Source organism: Ooceraea biroi, chromosome 13 (assembly GCF_003672135.1).
Source record: "Ooceraea biroi isolate clonal line C1 chromosome 13, Obir_v5.4, whole genome shotgun sequence".
NCBI classification, from domain to species: domain Eukaryota; kingdom Metazoa; phylum Arthropoda; class Insecta; order Hymenoptera; family Formicidae; genus Ooceraea; species Ooceraea biroi.
The window spans coordinates 627,721-648,006 of NC_039518.1; the positions used below are offsets into that span (position 1 = coordinate 627,721).

At 40.9% G+C, this 20,286-nt stretch overlaps 1 protein-coding gene and 1 long non-coding RNA gene across 2 annotated transcripts in view; one reads left to right on the forward strand and one right to left on the reverse strand.

Annotated features, from left to right (window-relative positions):
* LOC105280611 (neuroglobin) overlaps nucleotides 1–19,517 on the forward strand; it is a 49,670-nt gene extending 30,153 nt beyond the window's left edge. Inside the window, exons 3-4 of the mRNA XM_011341266.3 lie at nucleotides 11,838–12,069; nucleotides 18,683–19,517. Coding sequence (XP_011339568.1) covers nucleotides 11,838–12,069; nucleotides 18,683–18,838 — 388 coding nt within the window. The 3' untranslated portion in view covers nucleotides 18,839–19,517. The remainder of the gene's footprint in view (nucleotides 1–11,837; nucleotides 12,070–18,682) is intronic.
* On the reverse strand, nucleotides 6,933–9,231 carry LOC113563221. The gene is made up of 2 exons (XR_003407364.1): nucleotides 7,475–9,231; nucleotides 6,933–7,347 (listed from the first exon to the last, which is right to left on the reverse strand). It is a non-coding gene; the product is annotated as an uncharacterized LOC113563221 (long non-coding RNA).
* Nucleotides 19,518–20,286: the final 769 nt, after the last annotated feature.

The window sequence follows — 20,286 nt, forward strand, 5'->3', positions numbered from 1 at the left end:
TCCGGTTAAGCAAAGGCGGAATCTTTGCCTTTGACAAACCGCGTCTCTTGACCTGATTCACGACGTCACAATCAGAATATTATTAGGAGCTGGTAAATATATTAATACACAAGTGCTGGAACTTGAATTATGCATGCCCACGTGAATATACGAATCGGTTTCGTTTCGCAGTTGCGATCAACCAGTGAGGAGTCCTTCAGGGGAAAAAAGAAGGTTGGGCACGTTTCACCGATTCTTTTGGGGTGGTCGTCAGAGAAACTGGAACACCGCTCTTAAAGAGAATGGATCATATCCGCCGAGCTGGCAAGCTGGCCAAGTGGCAGGTCGCGCATATTAATAGCGTCGCGATGAGTGAAATTGCTGGTGGGCAGAACGATTTCTTCGTGTAGATCACGTCTTAAATCAAATTCACGTTACGAAGCGCTACCTTTCAACCGTTCAAATCTGCATTACATAATTTTTCCTCTCTAGTAAATCCCAGCGAATAATCATGTCGCGCGCAAGAACCGCGTTAAATGTTACATGAAAAGCATGCAGAAATAGTATGCAGCTATAAATTTTTGTGGGACTATTTTTGTGGTACTTCTATAGGACAATTTTGTTGTAGCTAAAAGCGAAAGATATTGCTTTCCAGCATGCGCTACGTGTAATATATGCGTTGTGCGTGCAACAAATAAAAAAAAACACAAGCGTACAAAACAAGATAAAAGAGGCTTTTGGAAGAGGCTATTGAAACGTGTGCTTCAATTTGTTCGTCGAAGGCTTTGATGAGGCTGCATGAAAAAGTAAATCCCTTTCGCGCTGCATCAATATTCGAGCAATTACCGCGCGTTTTGTACTTTTAGTTTTCATGGCGTGTCGTAAGACAAGCATCGCACCGAGAATATAATATACGCGCTAATGATTGGAGGCAACGGAATATTTTATAAGCCGTGCATCACGAGTCCATCAGCGCGATTCGCCCGGAATCAGAAATGTGACGCGCTTACTTATTGACAACAGAAATAATAAGATTTATCTGTCGCACATTTATGGAATGCTTCAGCCAGCTATTATTATATTATTATTGTTAATACGTCAGACAGTTGTATAATATTCGCGTGAATGCATTCCCCCTCCACGAGGTTAAAGACACAATAATTAAAACCGCGCAGCAGAAATGATAAAAACCGTTAATTATCCGCTCGACACCGTACATCGGATATTTGAATATCGCTGTGGATTTTCTATAATGTATAATAGTTTAAACGTATCTGCGACTTTATGCACACTGTGCACAGTGGGGCTAAACTCGAAAAAAGCTGGCCAAAAGTAATAACTCGAAAACATGACATTTTAGAAAAAAATGTTTCAAATAACAGTTATAGGGTTTTAAATCAGGTATTAGATAATACTAGTATGACCTTGAATAGCGTTGCCAAGGTCACGCAAAGGTCACCTTGAATTTTTTAAATGGGAACCTCCAGTTTTCATTAGATATTTTTGTAGCTTACCTCAAGAGCTTTTCAGAACACTATAACAAAGTATTTATCCGTTAAATACTTCGAAGTTATGAAGCTTGAAAGTTACAGTCGCTACCGCGCCGCGTCGTACGTTTCGCGGCATTTAAAAATTTCACGGTGATCTGTACATGATCTTGACAACACTATCAAGGTCATACTGGTATTGCTATGTAATGCTTCACTTAAAAACCTACAATTTTCATTTCAAACATTTTTTACCAAAACGCCAAATTTTCGAGTTATTACGATATGAAAATTAAAATGAAACATCCTCTATATAACGCAAAGGTGTGCGTTGGTGTGCACAATTCAAACGGAAATACTTAGTTTGAATCCTACACAAGATGATAAAACAAGAATCCCAAACAGCCTTTTACAGCTATTTAAAAAAAATGATATTGAACTTTACTTCTTTCTTATATTTTAAGAAACCAAAAACTTAGATTAACACAAATTGATGAACAAACAATTTTAATGGTTATAACTGTTTGGGAAAAGAGTTTCAATTCTATTTATAGAGTAAAAAGCAAAATTACTTGCATCCGCATACAAGAATGTAAGCTATAGCCTATACTCATTCATAATTCGTTTTTCGGAACATTAACGCGTTGCCTCCTATTAATTGTTGATTAATGGGAAGGAAATTTTTCCTACGAAACTCCATTCACATTTTTGAAAATACTGATATCCATGAATCAAGAAAGGTCGAAATGCACAGATTTGCAAGAGTTGAAAAAATTCGACTTTTGGCCAGCTTTTTTCGATTCTAGCCCACTGTGCTGTGGTTTGATTAAAAATACATATTCTTTCACACGCGGTACCGTAATGACAATGACAAATATTTATTTATTAACAACATAATTCGGCATAATTGGAGCCGAGATAGTAATTATTCGTGCGGTATTTTCTACTCGATACTGTTATTGATACATCACGTCCAATATGTGAAACAACCGCGCGTATTTGCGCGCAACGCAATTTCACGCATAATGACGATATGCGAGACTGCGATAATCGCAGCGAGATCAGCGATAGTTGCAAATGATGCACATTAATATCGCCGATATTCATAATTATAAGGACGAGCTCTCTGTTGTCTATATTCCGCGCTTTTTCTCGAAGTATTCACCCGCTCGCGACGCCTATTACTCATCGTAACGATCTTGGAAGCCTACCGACTTCCCTCGGCGTAATTAGAAAACGGTTGTACAAGCGTAGTCGATCGCGGACTGGATCTCGCCGCGGGAACAAATTTACCTTAATGGAAATACGAGGCATTAATATCATCGCGCGCCACTCGAACGCGTTAATATCCGGTTACGGACGCGCACGCGCTCCGCTCGCGCTTCAGGAGGATTCTCACGCGAGTCGAAGTAATTTTACTGCATTCGACATCAGATTCGTAATCGGCCGGCTGAAATGACTGAGGGACTTCCTATCTCATCTCGCTCCTTTACGATCTGCCTCCCTGCTGGAGTGTAAAGCTTCGTTAATTTATCGTGTCGCATTTAAAACAGAAAGAGAAAGGGATGCATGAGGCATTCTGACGCATCCACGTAATCAGAGAAACCAGAATGAACGCGATGAGGCGTGTACACCGATATTCGACGTTCGTAATTACTTGTCTCTGCGCCAACCCTTAAGGTAGTATTTTATTGGATTATGGGGACGCAGCATCCTGGGAGAACTGATGCCACGCGCGCGCCGAATCGGGAGTATCGTTGTTTAGTCGGTTTAAGCACTTTCCACGGCAGGGATATGGATTTCCGATACGAAACTTTTCAATCCGTTCCCGGGCGATAAGAACTCGCTGAACTTACCGAGCGGATACCGCCGTCGCGTTTATTCTGTTGTCAAGCACGTTGAAAAATATTTTGTAGCATTACGAACGTGTGGTTTCTATGCATATTTCTACACGACGCGCGCGCACCTATTTGAGCTTTCTTCGCCACTTTGAACCGCCATTTGCATCTCCGATAACATTTATGCAAATTTGACGAATCAATTCGACGCGCTCTGCCGTCCGCTCTGTCTTCGCTCGGAAATCGCGTGTTTTTAAAAGCACGAGCAGCGAGCTCATCGAAGCTTCACGGTATCGTAATTTGCAGCAATTGCAACCCCAAAGACGCAGACGACGACGACGTCCGCGCATGTTTGCTTCCTTTGCGTGCTGTCTTTAGAAACATTTGAATTGCGCAGAAATAATATTTCGCGGAGAATGGAAGAGTCGAACTCACGGGATTTACTGGGTTGCTCGATGGACCAACAGAGCGGTCTTTGTACGTACACACGTCGGAAAATGGCAGCGTGATAAAACATTAGCCATATGAGACCCTTTGGCATTTCCATATTTAATCGTAACTCGCGTTCAGACACAGAGATTTACGTGACGTGTAGTATACGCAAAGCAGCGACAATGATAACGAAATGTGATAACGCCTACATTACGATACGATGATTCAACTGTCGTTATATAATTGCTGCACGGCATATGTCATTTTGTCGATACAATTCAATACCCCTTTTTCACATGAAATTCGGCCGATTTTCAACCGAAATTTTCAACAATTTACGACAAGCAGAATTATTCATTCCAGGGTAATAAATATTCTAGAGGACTCGAAATGTTGGCAGACAAATGTAAATACCGCAGCAGTAGCTACGGCCATTAAAGAATAGTGATGGGTGTTTTAATAATAAATGCGTTCTCCTTGCAGCGCAAATGAAAATATTTAAAACACAGATCATTGAGGGGTAAAATGTTGGCAAAATGTCAGCGTTGCTCGAGTAAGAATATTCACTTCTCGCGGAAACCTCTATCTATTAAGTATTGGGTCGTCCGGAAAGTTCGTGCCGATTTTGAAGGAAAATTCAAAGGTAACATTTTTTTATGTCGATAAATATTTATTGACTTATGTATGCACCGTTTTGTTTCACAACCTTTGTCCATCTTTCACGCAACTGGAAGATTCCATTCTCCCAGAACTTCTTAGGTTTCTCGGCGAAAAACTCCTCAAGGTGGTTTTTTATGTCGATCAAAGAGTTGAAGTTCCTGCCGCTAAGAGAATTTTGCAAAGACCTAAATAAGTGAAAGTCTGAAGGTGCAATGTCTGGTGAATACGGTGGGTGAGGTAGCACATCCCAGCCAAACTCCAACAATTTTTGTCGGGTAGTCAAAGAAACATGAGGTCTGGCATTGTCCTGATGGAACACGACGCCCTTCCTATCAGCTAATTCTGGACGTTTTTCCTGAATCGCTGTCTTTAATTCGTCCAGTTGCGAGCAGTACTTATCTGCATTTATCGTTTGGTTGTGTGGTAGGAGCTCATAATATAGGATTCCTTTCCAATCCCACCAGACACAGAGCATGACTTTTTTTGGATGAAGGTCGGCTTTCGGAGTGGTTAATGCTGGTTCATTTCGCTTACCCCAGGATCTTTTTCGTTCTACATTGTTGTAAATGATCCATTTTTCGTCACCCGTCACTAATTGCTTCAAAAATGGTACGTTTTCGTTGCGCTTGTACAGCGAGTCGCAGATGAAAATGCGATCCATTAAATTTTTTTCGGCCAAATTATGCGGAACCCATACATCATAGCGACTTACGTAACCAAGCTTCACTACATGATCCTGGACAGTGGTTTTCGATATTTTCAGTATCTCTGCTAATTCACGTGTCGTGTAGCGCGGGTTATTCTCGATCAGTGTCTCGATTTGGTCATCATCAGTAGTAGAGGGTCTGCCCGAGCGTCTTGGTCTTTAAGGTTAAAATCGCCAGCTCTAAACTTAGCGAACCACTTACGTACGGTTCTTTCAGCTAAAGCGCCTTCTCCGTAAACAGAACATATCGAATTTGTTGCTTGTGAGGCATTTTTGCCTTTCCGGTAATAGAAAAGCATCAAGTGTCTAAAATGTTCTTTGTTTTCTTCCATCTTCAAAAGAGTACAAAATTGACACGAATCAATTTATCTGAAACAACTTTTTTCCTAAAGATGCATTGAAATGTCACCTTTAAGCATATGTATATAAATCGTATGTTTTCAATAACATTGATATATTCAGACATGTTCCAACGCCATCTATTAAAAATCGGCACGAACTTTCCGGACGACCCAATATTTCAACGTAAATGCCGAATTAATCGGGAAAATCATCGCGCGAGGCTGGGACGCGTATTTAAGGTCCGAATTAATAATGCACGCGGATGAAAAGGTAGATCTCGCTAGGATGACGTTCTTCACATAAATCTGCCCTCGACGTGCTGAGGAAAAATGCATTATTTATCTGTACGCTCGTGAACGATGTCCCCGGGGACGTATTTCGTGCATGCTTAAATTTTGCGATGCCGCCGAAATTGCGAACCCAGTTTTCCGCCCTGCTCTCGTTCGCGCGGGATGTTTATCTCTCCGGAATAAAATAAGGCTCGCGCGGTAGCGGTAACGAGTTCGCACGACACGGGAATCACGGCGGGTACCGCGCGGAATGTCGCTTCCCCGTAGGAAAAGTGATTTACGCGCGCGGAAAGAGAAATGCGCGCGTACAGGCGCGAGGGAGATAATCCGCGACGCGGTACCCCGACTAGAAATTTATCCAGTGGTCCTGATCAGGTTGACCTTATTTTATTATCAGGTCCTGATAAGGTAAATTCATCAGGACCTGATCAGTCATGTAACGCAGCACAATAGTTAGGTCCTTATCTGGATATCCTCATCAGGTTTATATCGGGTTGAATTATTAAATCCTTACTACCCAGACAGCACTAAGTCGTCTAAAGGATTACTAAAACTTGATATTTTCGGTGAGTGTAAGAGTCCTTAGAACATATACTACTAGTATATGTTCTAAGTAAGAGTCCAAAAGAAGAGAAGATTAGAGTACCGGATCGATTTTCCAGATGGTTATTTGTAAGGTGCTAACCAAATGTTTCTTGCGAGAACGTCACGCCTGACCTGGCCATCTATCGGTCGCTTGGTGAATCAGAGGCGGGAAACACACACTTGTGTTGATTTTCGTCTCTTATTGTTCCATAATCGAGTACATTGAAACGTATATGATATAAAAATAATTAATACTCGCAAATTAAGTAGAAATTACTATTCTTTCTACATTAAGTATATAACGTACATTATAACATGATAAACTACGTATGGTCCGATGTAGGACCAGATGTGGGAAACCTTTATCTCTAAATTTTAAAAAATATCAGGATGAAGGAATAAGATCTTTAGTAGGTACTAATAATGTCCTCAACAAAATTTATACTTTGAAATATCAGGCATAACGTAAGAAGGTCCTAATATGTTCCTTATTATTTTAACCCTAAAAAGGTCATACATATTTGAACCTGATGAGGATATTCTTAGGTATACCTCATTCAGGATGTTGACACAATCCGGATAGTCGAAGGTAGGCGTGAAGAAAATTGGCTAGTTGATTTGATTGCACACTTTACTAAAATTAAGAAAAGAAACAAGTAATTCCGTAGTAAATTAATCGAGGCAGCAGGCTTGACAAATATCATGTGATGTGTCGTGTACGGGCGAGATTTTCGTGCTCCGGCCCCTTGAATGACGCTGAGGGAGGTCGCTCTTCGAAGATCTTGTTCGTTCAACGCCTGTAAAGAAACTGTTGGGATAATTCCTGAAAGAAGTGGTTAAGAGAACGCTCGAAGAACGTTACCACCTCAGTTATTAGAGGCACCGTAAAGCGGCTGACTAAGAAATCAGCGAGTGAGCTGCTCCGGAGAGCACACGTACATGTAATGGATGAAGCTGCAAGAGTCCACAAGAACTCTGTCACCCGAAGGCAACCTCTGTTAGTAACGAGTCGGCTTTGATTCTTTCACCTAAAATAGTGAGGTTAAAATAGTCGGTAAGGACTACAACACCCGAGATAAATCAGGCTAGATACAGAGACGTAACGACTCTCTCACCCGAAGGCCGTGAACTATAGTAAAGTCGTCGAAGACTTACACACCCGAAGGCTGTCTAGGTTATTCGAGTGTCCGCTCAGTGGCAGAAGCCCTTATCTCTCTTTCGTCACCGCTGGGCGTTTCAGGTGAACCCGTCTCTCGTTGGTCGTCCACTCGAACTCGCCTTGTCTCACAAAGAACCACACAAAGCTTTTCGCAAGCGATTTGCTACGCAGAAATCGCAGATTGCGAGGTAAGAAGAAGACTGCCGCGCCACCACCGCTCTCCGCTCGCTCTTGTATTACTCCGCCGACGGTCGCGCAGTACCGCTGCGGCCGGTCATTTCGAAAAGACCGCTAATCCGCAACACAGGATTACCTTACGCCAACCACGTCAGGTCCTCGTAACATATTAGGTAAACCTGACAACATTTCTAGTCGGGATCATGCGGTACCGACTTGAGCATCAACGCAGTCTCCCTTCCGACTCAATGTTCTTCTCCCCCAAGTTGTCGAGGGCAACATAAAACTTCCGGAACGCGCCAATTAATTTTGCATTCTTTCGCAGCCACTCGCGGCGGAGTTTGCAAGGGACCCGGGGCCCTTTATCTTTCCGCCCGAGCTGTGGAGTACATACATTTGGATATTATACGTTTTACCTATTGTTTATTGAACCCCTCGATGCGCGATGCGCGGGAACAACGTCAGCAGATATCACGATGCGGACAACGTAATTATATCCCGCACGCGGAATAAAAGATCAAAACCAGGGACATCCACACGCTATATCCCATCCATTGAATCGGAAAAGCAAGAACGCGGCACGTTTCACGCGCCTCGGATTGCGGTGCGCAATTATTGACCGTCGGCGGCACCGACGATGGAATAATACAGTTTACAGTACCTCCCGCAGCACGCGCATTTTCTCTGAAACGGACGAGAGAGCGAGACTGGAATGCCTCGTTGCACAGAGACGTTTCATGAATGGCCGAGGGCAAGCTGCCATCCGCAGAACGAAAACATTTTTGTCGCGTTGCCCGGGAAAAATGCCGGCAAAACTCGAACGTAGAACAATTTTGCACTCTCGTCGTCAAATTTTCGCGTGGAGTCAAGGGAGATGCGTACATACACAGCCGGGGGGAGGGAGGGGGTGGGAATTGCAAACGTTGCAATGAAGTTTCCCCGTAAATTGCGGTGACCTACATGCGCTTATACGGTAACTTAATACTTCGATGTATTCTGGCAAATACCGCCACACTTTGATCAATCTGTCTCTTTCACCGTCTCTCTCTCTCTCTCTCTGGCTCTCTTTCTAACGCTAACTCAAATCAATTATGAAATTTTGATCTCCATGAATCACGCGCAGATATCTTACTTCATGGTGAAAGAAAAGGAAATAAACGTCTCGGGATCAAATGGATGGTTTTAAGACCGGAACAGACTGCACGTCTTTTCTTATTGTTAGTGATTTCTTGCCACGTATATCACCAGATATGCTGACGTTGGATGCGAAGCTTAAGATTCGAGGGACGTCACCCGATTTCATCCCCGTACGATCGTTCATCCAACCGTCGACGAAAAATAAGCGGTATCGTGAAGCCTCGCGGAATACCGAGCGTTTTGAGGGAATTGGGGGATGAATTTTTATACGGGGGTTGAATGCCGCGGGACCGGCCAAATGCGTTTGGGAGAATATCGGGGGCGGGAAAATCTATTTCGAACCTTCGGAGAATTAAGTTTGGAGTTTTATGGCCTGCCGCAAGACAGATTGGGATCGACGCTTATCGAGGGTCTCCTTCTATTGGGTCATTAAGTATGAAACTTTACAAATGTAAAAGCGCCATCTTTAACATTTGTTACCTCAAATTTGGCGCCAGACGTCAGTATCAGGTTAGGTTAGTGTGATAGATGTATGTTCGCTCTTCAAATGTCATATTTGTTTGTTCAAATATCTTCATTAGTTTTATTGGTGGATTCTTTTTTATAGAACTATGGAAAAGTGCAAAATTCGTGTGATTTAAGAATATGAGTTCCGCCGTGGAACCACAGGGTCGGAGACAGCTCGTAATATCAACGCTGTATTTGGTGAAGGTTCAACTACTAAAGCAACGGTGGGCAATTGGTTCAAAAACTTCAGAGATGGAGATTTCAGCCTCGCTAATGAGCCACGTGGAAGACCAAAGACGAAGGTGGATAATGATCACTTGAGAGCCGTAGTAGAGTCCGATCCATCTCAAAGTACACGTGAATTGGCATCGATATTCAATGTTTCCATACCCACCATATTGGTTCATTTAGCTGCAATTGGTAAGATAAAGAAGTTGGACAAATGGGTCCCGCACGAATCGACCGATGCGCAGCAGGCGCAACGTCTAGAGGCTTCCCTTTCTTTGCTTTCCCGTCACAAAAATGAATCTTTTTTTAATCGAATTGTCACCTGCGATGAAAAGTGGATACTCTACGACAATCGTAAACGCTCACATCAGTGGTTGAACGCTGATGAACCACCGAGACATCACGCGAAACCCAACATTACACAGAAGAAGCTTATGGTGACTGTTTGGTGGTCCAGGTCAGGTGTTATCTACTACAACTTTATGAAACCTGGTACATCGATAACGGCTGAAGTATATTGCAAGCAACTGGACGAAATGATGCAACAACTTGCTATTAAACAACCGAAATTGGTCAATCGGTCAATGCCAATCCCGTTGCATGATAATGCTCGACCGCACACTGCACGACTGACCGTGGCAAAGCTACGGGAGTTAGAATTGGAAACTCTCCGTCATCCACCATATTCACCAGATCTATCACCTACCGACTATCACTTCTTCCGGAATTTGGACGACTTGTTGGTGGGAAAATTCTTCAATTCTCAACAGGCAGTCGAAACAGCCTTCCGCGACTTCATCGATTCCCGTACTCCTGGCTTCTATAGTAGAGGAATAGACCAACTACCACTAAAATGGCAGAAGTGTGTAGATAACATGGGCGCATACTTCGATTGAAAATAAATCATGTCCATGTGCCAAAAAATGCAAAAGTTTATGTTCTATTTGTAAAGTTTCATACTTAATGACCCAATATGTTCGCTCTTCAAATGTCATATTTGTTTGTTCAAATATCTTCATTAGTTTTATTGGTCGATTCTTTTTTATAGAACTATGGAAAAGTCCAAAATTCGTGTGATTTATGAATATGAGTTCCGCCGTGGAACCACAGGGTCGGAGACAGCTCGTAATATCAACGCTGTATTTGGTGAAGGCTCAACTACTAAAGCAACGGTGGGCAATTGGTTCAAAAACTTCAGAGATGGAGATTTCAGCCTCGCTAATGAGCCACGTGGAAGACCAAAGACGAAGGTGGATAATGATCACTTGAGAGCCGTAGTAGAGTCCGATCCATCTCAAAGTACACGTGAATTGGCATCGATATTCAATGTTTCCATACCCACCATATTAGTTCATTTAGCTGCAATTGGTAAGATAAAGAAGTTGGACAAATGGGTCCCGCACGAATCGACCGATGCGCAGCAGGCGCAACGTCTAGAGGCTTCCCTTTCTTTGCTTTCCCGTCACAAAAATGAATCTTTTTTTAATCGAATTGTCACCTGCGATGAAAAGTGGATACTCTACGACAATCGTAAACGCTCACATCAGTAGTTGAACGCTGATGAACCACCGAGACATCACGCGAAACCCAACATTACACAGAAGAAGCTTATGGTGACTGTTTGGTGGTCCAGGTCAGGTGTTATCTACTACAACTTTATGAAACCTGGTACATCGATAACGGCTGAAGTATATTGCAAGCAACTGGACGAAATGATGCAACAACTTGCTATTAAACAACCGAAATTGGTCAATCGGTCAATGCCAATCCTGTTGCATGATAATGCTCGACCGCACACTGCACGACTGACCGTGGCAAAGCTACGGGAGTTGGAATTGGAAACTCTCCGTCACCCACCATATTCACCAGATCTATCACCTACCGACTATCACTTCTTCCGGAATTTGGACAATTTGTTGGTGGGAAAATTCTTCAATTCTCAACAGGCAGTCGAAACAGCCTTCCGCGACTTCCTCGATTCCCGTACTCCTGGCTTCTATAGTAGAGGCATAGACCAACTACCACTAAAATGGCAGAAGCGTGTAGATAACATGGGCGCATACTTCGAATGAAAATAAATCATGTCCATGTGCCAAAAAATGCAAAAGTTTATGTTCTATTTGTAAAGTTTCATACTTAATGACCCAATACTTTTGAGCGAAAAATCATTCAAGAGATCTGCTTTGCAAAATAGTACGCAGTTGATCGCAATCGTTTCAACTTTGTTGGTAGAATCGACGACATATGCATGATTAAGCGCGTTTCGCGACTCCTTCTGCTGTGCATTATATATTTGTCGTGTGCTTCCAGATTATTTGAGGAGAACGCCGAGTTATTAAACATGTTCACGAAATTCCGGGAAATGAAGACGAAGGAGCAGCAGTCGTCGAGTATGGAGCTGGCCGAGCACGCGAAAACGGTCATGACCACCCTCGACGAAGGGATCAAGAGTCTGGACGATATGGACGCGTTCCTGACGTATCTCCACAACGTCGGAGCCTCCCACACAAAAATCCCCGGCTTCAATCGTCAATACTTTTGGGTGAGTTTTCTCGCAGGGAGACCGCCCTCGTGCATTTTACAATATTCATGCGCGACATGTGACATAATGCACACACACCATGAACATGTCCCACTTACCGACCATTAACTTAGGGAGAGAACAAGTATAGCGACTAGGGGAGAAAATAGGGCGACGTATCCAATCGCAAGATCACCCCGCCAGACTAAAGTTTCCCCGATACGCCAAGATAGAAGTGTAAACTCGGTGAACTGGGAAAGTGTAATTGTTATGGCGCAAATGTTTTGCCTTCATGTACGACGATGGTTAAATACGTAAAGATATATCGTAAATTTTAATGATCAAGCGAAAAGATATTGAATCGTGACAAAAAATTACGCTTGTTTGAAGCTATTAATATAATGATCTTTAAAATAATTTTATGTCTTTATTAATATTACTGAACTCAATTTCTCAATAACTCAAAAGAATTATTCAGCGTAGATAATCGCTACCTTTCCTCCGAGAAAATTAAAAGCTTTCCGCGCTTTTATGAAATATTCACACCATTACTAAAGAAGTATATTTTCCTAAAGAAAGTTGATTTAAAATGCCTCAGAGCCGTCAGAACATCGGTAGTTTACCTTACAATACCGGGAAAATGCGAGGAAATTTCTCGTCCGCCAGAGACACGTTTCGTTCCTCCTGGCGAGCATTTTCCCTTTGTGCCGCGCTTATCTCCCGCGACATGTAAATCAAAGAGAGCAAAGTGAAAACTTTCGGGAGCCAACTGTGTTAGGACTGTGTCAGGACCTGTCCTAAAAATAAGGGATATGTACGGTTAAAGTACGCTCGACAAACTTTCATGTCCGTTGTGTGTACATGACTGCCTAATCTCTTCGTGCAGCGACTCGTATTTAATTAATCGCGTGACGTTATTTGTTATATCACATACATGTGTTTTCTTACACAGAACAATCATTACATTAAAAAAGAGTAATTTTATGTTGCCGTAACAACGAATAATTGATGACTGCGATTTTATCGTTCGCTTCATCTTTCCCACAGCCTCAGAAAGGATTTCTGATAACAAGACGAAAAATATTCTTCACTAATTTAATCGTATTACAAGTATAAAAAATATGAAAATAAAACAATTTTTAATTTAAATCAGTAATTTCTATTCTTCTCTCTCGAATTAAATAAGATTGTCTTACTGTCTTGAGGCAAGAGCAATATATACACATTTATGCTTATATATTCTTGTATGTAGAATAATTTGATATTAGCGCCACTTTATAGTAGGCTTTGTCGATGTCGACGCATCATTTTCTCACGGTCGCTCGTCGACTCGGCGCTCCTGCGTCCTTTATTCGGATAAAACGGCCAATATTTATGTATTGCGATCGAAAATCGGGAAAGTGTTTCTGTTATTTACAATGAATAAGTGCAATACTCTACAAGAAATATTAAAAGATATGGAAATGTAAGTAAGTATATACAATATACTTACTTGAGAAATAAAATTCGAGATAAGACATTTCCATATCTTTTGCACTTATTCATTGCAAATAACAGACACACTTTCCCGATTTTCGATTGCAACCCATAAATATTGGCCGGTTTGTGCAGATTCTACAAATTCTCTTACAAGAATAGAATAAGATGTCTTTTAGATCTCACAATATTCTTAAATCACGAATATTTTGAACTTGCTACAAATTTGTATCTAAATCCTTCTGAGAAAATTAATGAGATAGCACCAAGATTATTTGAATCTAGATTTTCGAATTTTCTATTCAAGATTAAAATATGCTTCTTTTCAATAATAAATATGATTGTCGCTATAGCGATCTTATTTTATGATAGATTAAAGAGTAATAGCATTAAGTCGAGAAATCATTTCTGTGGGTGTAGCGAGAGGGTTGACAATCGTCGTGTACCAGTTATAAAAGACACTGGTCACGTAATCGCGTAAACTATGTCTAAACAAAACAGGAGGACAAAACAGTTTAATCAAACAAGCTTGGAGTTATGATCGATGCCAATGGTAAGTATGGAAATGGAAGGCCAAGTGATAATCAATGATTACATCGCGATTAATCCGTGCACCCTCAGAAAGGATTTCTGATAACAAGACGAAAAATATTCTTCACTAATTTAATCGTATTACAAGTATAAAAAATATGAAAATAAAACAATTATTTATTTAAATCAGTAATTTCTATTCTTCTCTCTCGAATTAAATAAGATTGTCTTACTGTCTCGAGACAAGAGTAACATATACAAATTTATGCTTATATATTCTTGTATGTAGAATAATTTGATATTAGCGCCACTTTATAGTAGGCTTTGTCGATGTCGACGCATCATTTTCTCACGGTCGCTCGTCGACTCGGCGCTCCTGCGTCCTTTATTCGGATAAAACGGCCAATATTTATGTATTGCGATCGAAAATCGGGAAAGTGTTTCTGTTATTTACAATGAATAAGTGCAATATTCTACAAGAAATATTAAAAGATATGGAAATGTAAGTAAGTATTCTTGTAAGAGAATTTGTAAAATCTGCACAAAACGGCCAATATTTATGGGTTGCAATCGAAAATCGGGAGTGTTTCTGTTATTTACAATGAATAAGTGCAAAAGATATGGAAATGTCTTATCTCGAATCTTATTTCTCAAGTAAGTATATTGTATATACTTACTTACATTTCCATATCTTTTAATATTTCTTGTAGAGTATTGCACTTATTCATTGTAAATAACAGAAACACTTTCCCGATTTTCGATTGCAACACATAAATATTGGCCGTTTTGTGCAGATTCTACAAATTCTCTTAGAAGAATAGAATAAGATGTCTTTTAGATCTCACAATATTCTTAAATCAAGAATATTTTGAACTTGCTAGAAATTTGTATCTAAATCCTTCTGAGAAAATGAATGAGATAGCACCAAGATTATTTGAATCTAGATTTTCGAATTTTCTATTCAAGATTAAAATGTGCTTCTTTTCAATAATAAATATGATTGTCGCTATAGCGATCTTATTTTATGATAGATTAAAGAGTAATAGCATTAAGTCGAGAAATCTTTTCTGTGGGTGTAGCGAGAGGGTTGACAATCGTCGTGTACCAGTTATAAAAGACACTGGTCACGTAATCGCGTAAACTATGTCTAAACAAAACAGGAGGACAAAACAGTTTAATCAAACAAGCTTGGAGTTATGATCGATGCCAATGGTAAGTATGAAAATGGAAGGCCAAGTGATAATCAATGATTACATCGCGATTAATCCGTGCACCCTCAGAAAGGATTTCTGATAACAAGACGAAAAATATTCTTCACTAATTTAATCGTATTACAAGTATAAAAAATATGAAAATAAAACAATTTTTAATTTAAATCAGTAATTTCGATTCTTCTCTCTCGAATTAAATAAGATTGTCTTACTGTCTTGAGACAAGAGTAACATGTACACATTTATGCTTATATATTCTTGTATGTGGAATAATTTGATATTAGCGCTACTTTATAGTAGGCTTTGTCGATGTCGACGCATCATTTTCTCACGGTCGCTCGTCGACTCGGCGCTCCTGCGTCCTTTATTCGGATAAAACGGCCAATATTTATGTGTTGCGATCGAAAATCGGGAAAGTGTTTCTGTTATTTACAATGAATAAGTGCAATACTCTACAAGAAATATTAAAAGATATGGAAATGTAAGTAAGTATATACAATATACTTACTTGAGAAATAAGATTCGAGATAAGACATTTCCACTTATTCATTGTAAATAACAGAAACACTCCCGATTTTCGATTGCAACACATAAATATTGGCCGTTTTGTGCAGATTCTACAAATCCTCTTACAAGAATAGAATAAGATGTCTTTTAGATCTCACAATATTCTTAAATCAAGAATATTTTGAACTTGCTAGAAATTTTTATCTAAATCCCTCTGAGAAAATGAATGAGATAGCACCAAGATTATTTGAATCTAGATTTTCAAATTTTCTATTCAAGATTAAAATATACTTCTTTTCAATAATAAATATGATTGTCGCTATAGCGATCTTATTTTATGATAGATTAAAGAGTAATAGCATTAAATCCAGAAATCTTTTCTGTGGGTGCATTCAAGGCTTTATTGCACGCATATTTTCCCGAAATTTATATTGGTCTCTCAACAAAGCAGGAAAAATTTGCGAGGAGGCAAATTGAATAACAAATGTTGAGTCTTTACTTCCTCGAGACATCGCTATAATACGTCAGTATTTTGTTCTTTCATGGCCTTTCGTAATCCGTTGCACAGCTGGTGGTTCCGCTATTTGTCTGCTACGTTCAGACCTCGCACACGATCGTGCTAACGAGAAAAGTTTTTCTCCTTTTTTTCTTTAAGAAGAATTTACTGCGCTTACATTCAACGATCTACAGATATGATACTAAAATGAAATATCGAGTAATATCAAAATTGCATGACAATCAAAGTGAAATTCCGCGGCGGGATTTAAAATGTAAGTCGATCTATATACAAAAATGTCAGGAGACGCGCGGGATACAAAAGTCACCTCGTGAAAAGTATCTTTATGAAATATGTGAGTACTATTGCAGGACGCAGGACGCAAACTGGGAATAATACATATCTTGTCTCCAATTTGATTCAGCCGAACTGTAGAACGTCTGCGAGAAGGAGAGACCGGCTCATAGGACTTGTAAATATTTCATAACTTTATTTGCGACCGCATGTTAGTCGAAAATACTTTGAATGCAGAACACGAAAATCGATACAATAACGCTTCTGGCAACCGGGATGGCCATAACGCGAATATAAATCGGAACACGAAGCAAATAATAGAAAATTAAACAACATGCGACGCGAAGGTACTTCTGTCATGATTGAAGCGAGGATAAATTCTGCTCGAATAGAGATACTCTATGCGGATTAAAAAATATACGGGATTTGAACAGGGCACGGGATAGGGGGGAGTTTACATGCGCGGGAGGTATGACGTCAGGTATTGATAACTTGAAATAAAACTGTGTTTGTTCAATTGCTCAAGTATCCAAACAGGTATCGAATTCAGCATTTACTAACGCATTACGTATTGATGCGCAAGAGCAAATTTTCCAAGCGCGAATGCAATTGCGTTGATAATCGTAAACGTCGAAACCGTTAGTAGCTCGTTATACTGAACATTCAATTTTCTCAATTGACTTGATATTCGATACGAAATACGTTTATACGAGGTTTATTCATTAAACGAGTTTTCCTAGTGTATCATTATATTAGCTTGTGTAACAAATAATTTCAGATTTTCTGATAGATGGATTTTCTACATTACAAAGCATTAATTACAAATAACTAACATGCAACAATTCGAGAAATAGAGAAAATACAGAACCGCATTTTAAATTTAGAAAAGCTCACTAATGTGTTCCGGCTCGGTTCGATAAATATCGTTGAAAGGGGTAAAAAGACGAAATGGAAACTATGATTCATGCGGCACATGTCAAAAGGAAAGAATAGTGAAAAAAATATTCTAGTAGCAGGCATGCAGAAGTAAAACGGTTTCCGGACCCACATGTATGTGAATGCAGACTTTTGTTACTCTCTCGACGATCGCGAGGTAACTTTCTTTCTGCACGTGAAAAGAAAGTTGTATGTCAGAGATCTTTTTCCGTGGTTCTATTTTTTGTTGAAAAAAAGAAGAACAAAAGCTAAAATAAGATTTAGAGAATTATACGAAAAAGGCATGTGTATAAGAACGTGCTTAATGTGCTTAAACGCGGTTGAAAGTGGAAATGCAAATATTCTCCGCATATTCTATCAAAACAGAAATATGCGGTATTTAATGAGGAGAGCGTGATGTGTTGCGCGGTTATATATCGATCGAACGGGACGAGTCGGTTATTAAATTGTTAATCGTGATAATGGCTCGAATATATTTCACGCGAGAAGCATATTCCGCGAATTTAATCCTCGATCGCGTATAACTCGAGTTTGTTACTTGATACTCTCACGAACGTAGCCAATCTATTCTATTTTCTTCTTTTAGGTCGTTCCAAATTTTTTTATCGTTTAGGTAAAGATATGATCGAGCTATCCACGGAGCGCAAAGGGCTGTAGGATCACGTCACACAAGGGTGTCGCGTTTATTCTCGGCGCGAAATGTCTGTTCCGATCCCTTGACGCGAAATCAAATCCGGTTCGCCATGCTCTCGCGTACCCTGCCAACTTGGTCAGCGCGTGGGATTGATAATTCCCGTTGGACAATCCTGCGAGGTCCATTGTGCGCCATGAACTCGACGATCGCGACACAATCGCCGATTCGATCGCCGGGCAGCGCATTGTCGACGGTCATGCCGGTGGAAATGCAGCTCGGGGTTTAAATATTTTACTCTATAGAGCGAGATTATCCTTCCTAACAATTCCGCTGATTCAACTCCATCGGCACTCAACATAAATTGCAACAACCAGCGGAGGAAAGCCCGGAGCAATTTTCATTTAACTTATTATACAAGTATAATAATATTAAACATTTCCCCTAAGAATAGCGATTGCTTATTGATCGAACCATCGACCGCACGTTCATTTCTTTCAAACGCGTCAACGCCAAGCGAGCACACGTATTGATCGAACAATTTGTTTTCAGAAAATCGAGAAGCCATTCCTGGACGCGGTGGAACGCACGCTGGAGGACCGGTACTCGGAAAACGTGGAGACCATCTACAAGCTGACGATCAAGTTCATCATCGAGACGCTGATCGACGGCTTCGACAAGGCACAGAGCGACAAGGCCAAGTCCTAGTCGTCCTAGTCCCGAGGATCCGGCACGCACGCGATCGCCCTCGATCCCGCGAGATGTTGACCGCCGCCCTCCGCCCCCTTCGCGGTTTGCTCGGCACCCCGAAGTCTGGAACGGGAATGAGCCAGCCGATTCTACAGTGGACGACGAACGGACAATCGCCTTGGACGTTGGATCGTCCTTGCGCCGGTTCGCGCGACGCCGATTCGTCGTCATTTCGACGAGTAACGAACGAGACTCTCGAGAGAAACGCGAATACGCGAGTTCGCGTTGACCGCTTGCCGGCCTGAGGTCTCTCTCTCTCTTTCTCTCTATCTCTCTCTTTCTCTCTGCTTCGAGCGGTCCTTCAAACGTCTCCGGATATTGAGTGCAGTCTCGAGTCTGGCCCTTCGGGACTCCCTCGCGACGCGAAGCGAGAGAGAGAGAAACCGCTCGCAATGGTCTTTCCCGATGGTCAAAGGGTCCTCGACGGTCCTGGACGATCCGATTAATTTCAGTTGATTGATTCTCGATGCTACAGACGCGCGACAGCGATCTCTGCTTGCGACTTACTCGAGGGTCTCAAGAAACGTACAGAGATATTTAAGAGACGCCTAAAGATTCGAATGTTTCTTTTATTAAGGGTGTGATTTAGTTTTGAGGGTTTTTTTTGCTCAAAAACGCATGTATTTAAATATGATAATGAATGAATACCTTAATCAAAATATTTTCCTTCGGTTTCTATAACTTTTTCCCATCTTTCTGGCAAGAGATGGATTCCACCACGATAAAATCACTCTTCTTTTCAGTTGATCCATTCGTCGACGAATTTTCGCACTTCTTCGAAATTATGACAGTGTGTATCCTCTAAAGCGTGTTGCATCGACCGGAACAAATAATGATCGCATGGAGAATACGCGGGGCGCGGTAAGACTTGCCATTCAAGCTCTAATAGTGTTTGTTTCACTGACAACGCAATGTGAGGTCGAGCATTGTCACGAAGAAGAATCACTTTCCGTCGTTTACTCGCAATTGGTGGTCGTTTTTGGTCCAATGCGTGCTTCAACTTGTACAATTGGTGTCGATAACGATCAGCCGTGACAGTCTCATGCGGATTTAACAGCTCATAGTACACTATCCCACCAAATACAGAGCATTACTTTTGAACCGTGAATATTGCGTCTCGGAGTGGATGTTGATGATTCGCCTGGATCCACCCATGATTTTCTGCATTTCGGATTATCAAAATAGATCCACTTTTCATCCCCAGTAACAATGCGAGACAAAGGACTCTTCTTTTTTTGCCTGGCGATCAACGAAATGCAAATGTTCAAATGGCACTTTCCGATAATTCATGTCGAACCCATTTCCCTTCTTTCTGAATTTTTCCCATTTCATGTAAATGTTTCGTAACTGTTGTACGATCAACATTTAATGCTCTGGCAAGTTCTGAAGTGGATCGTGTTGGATTT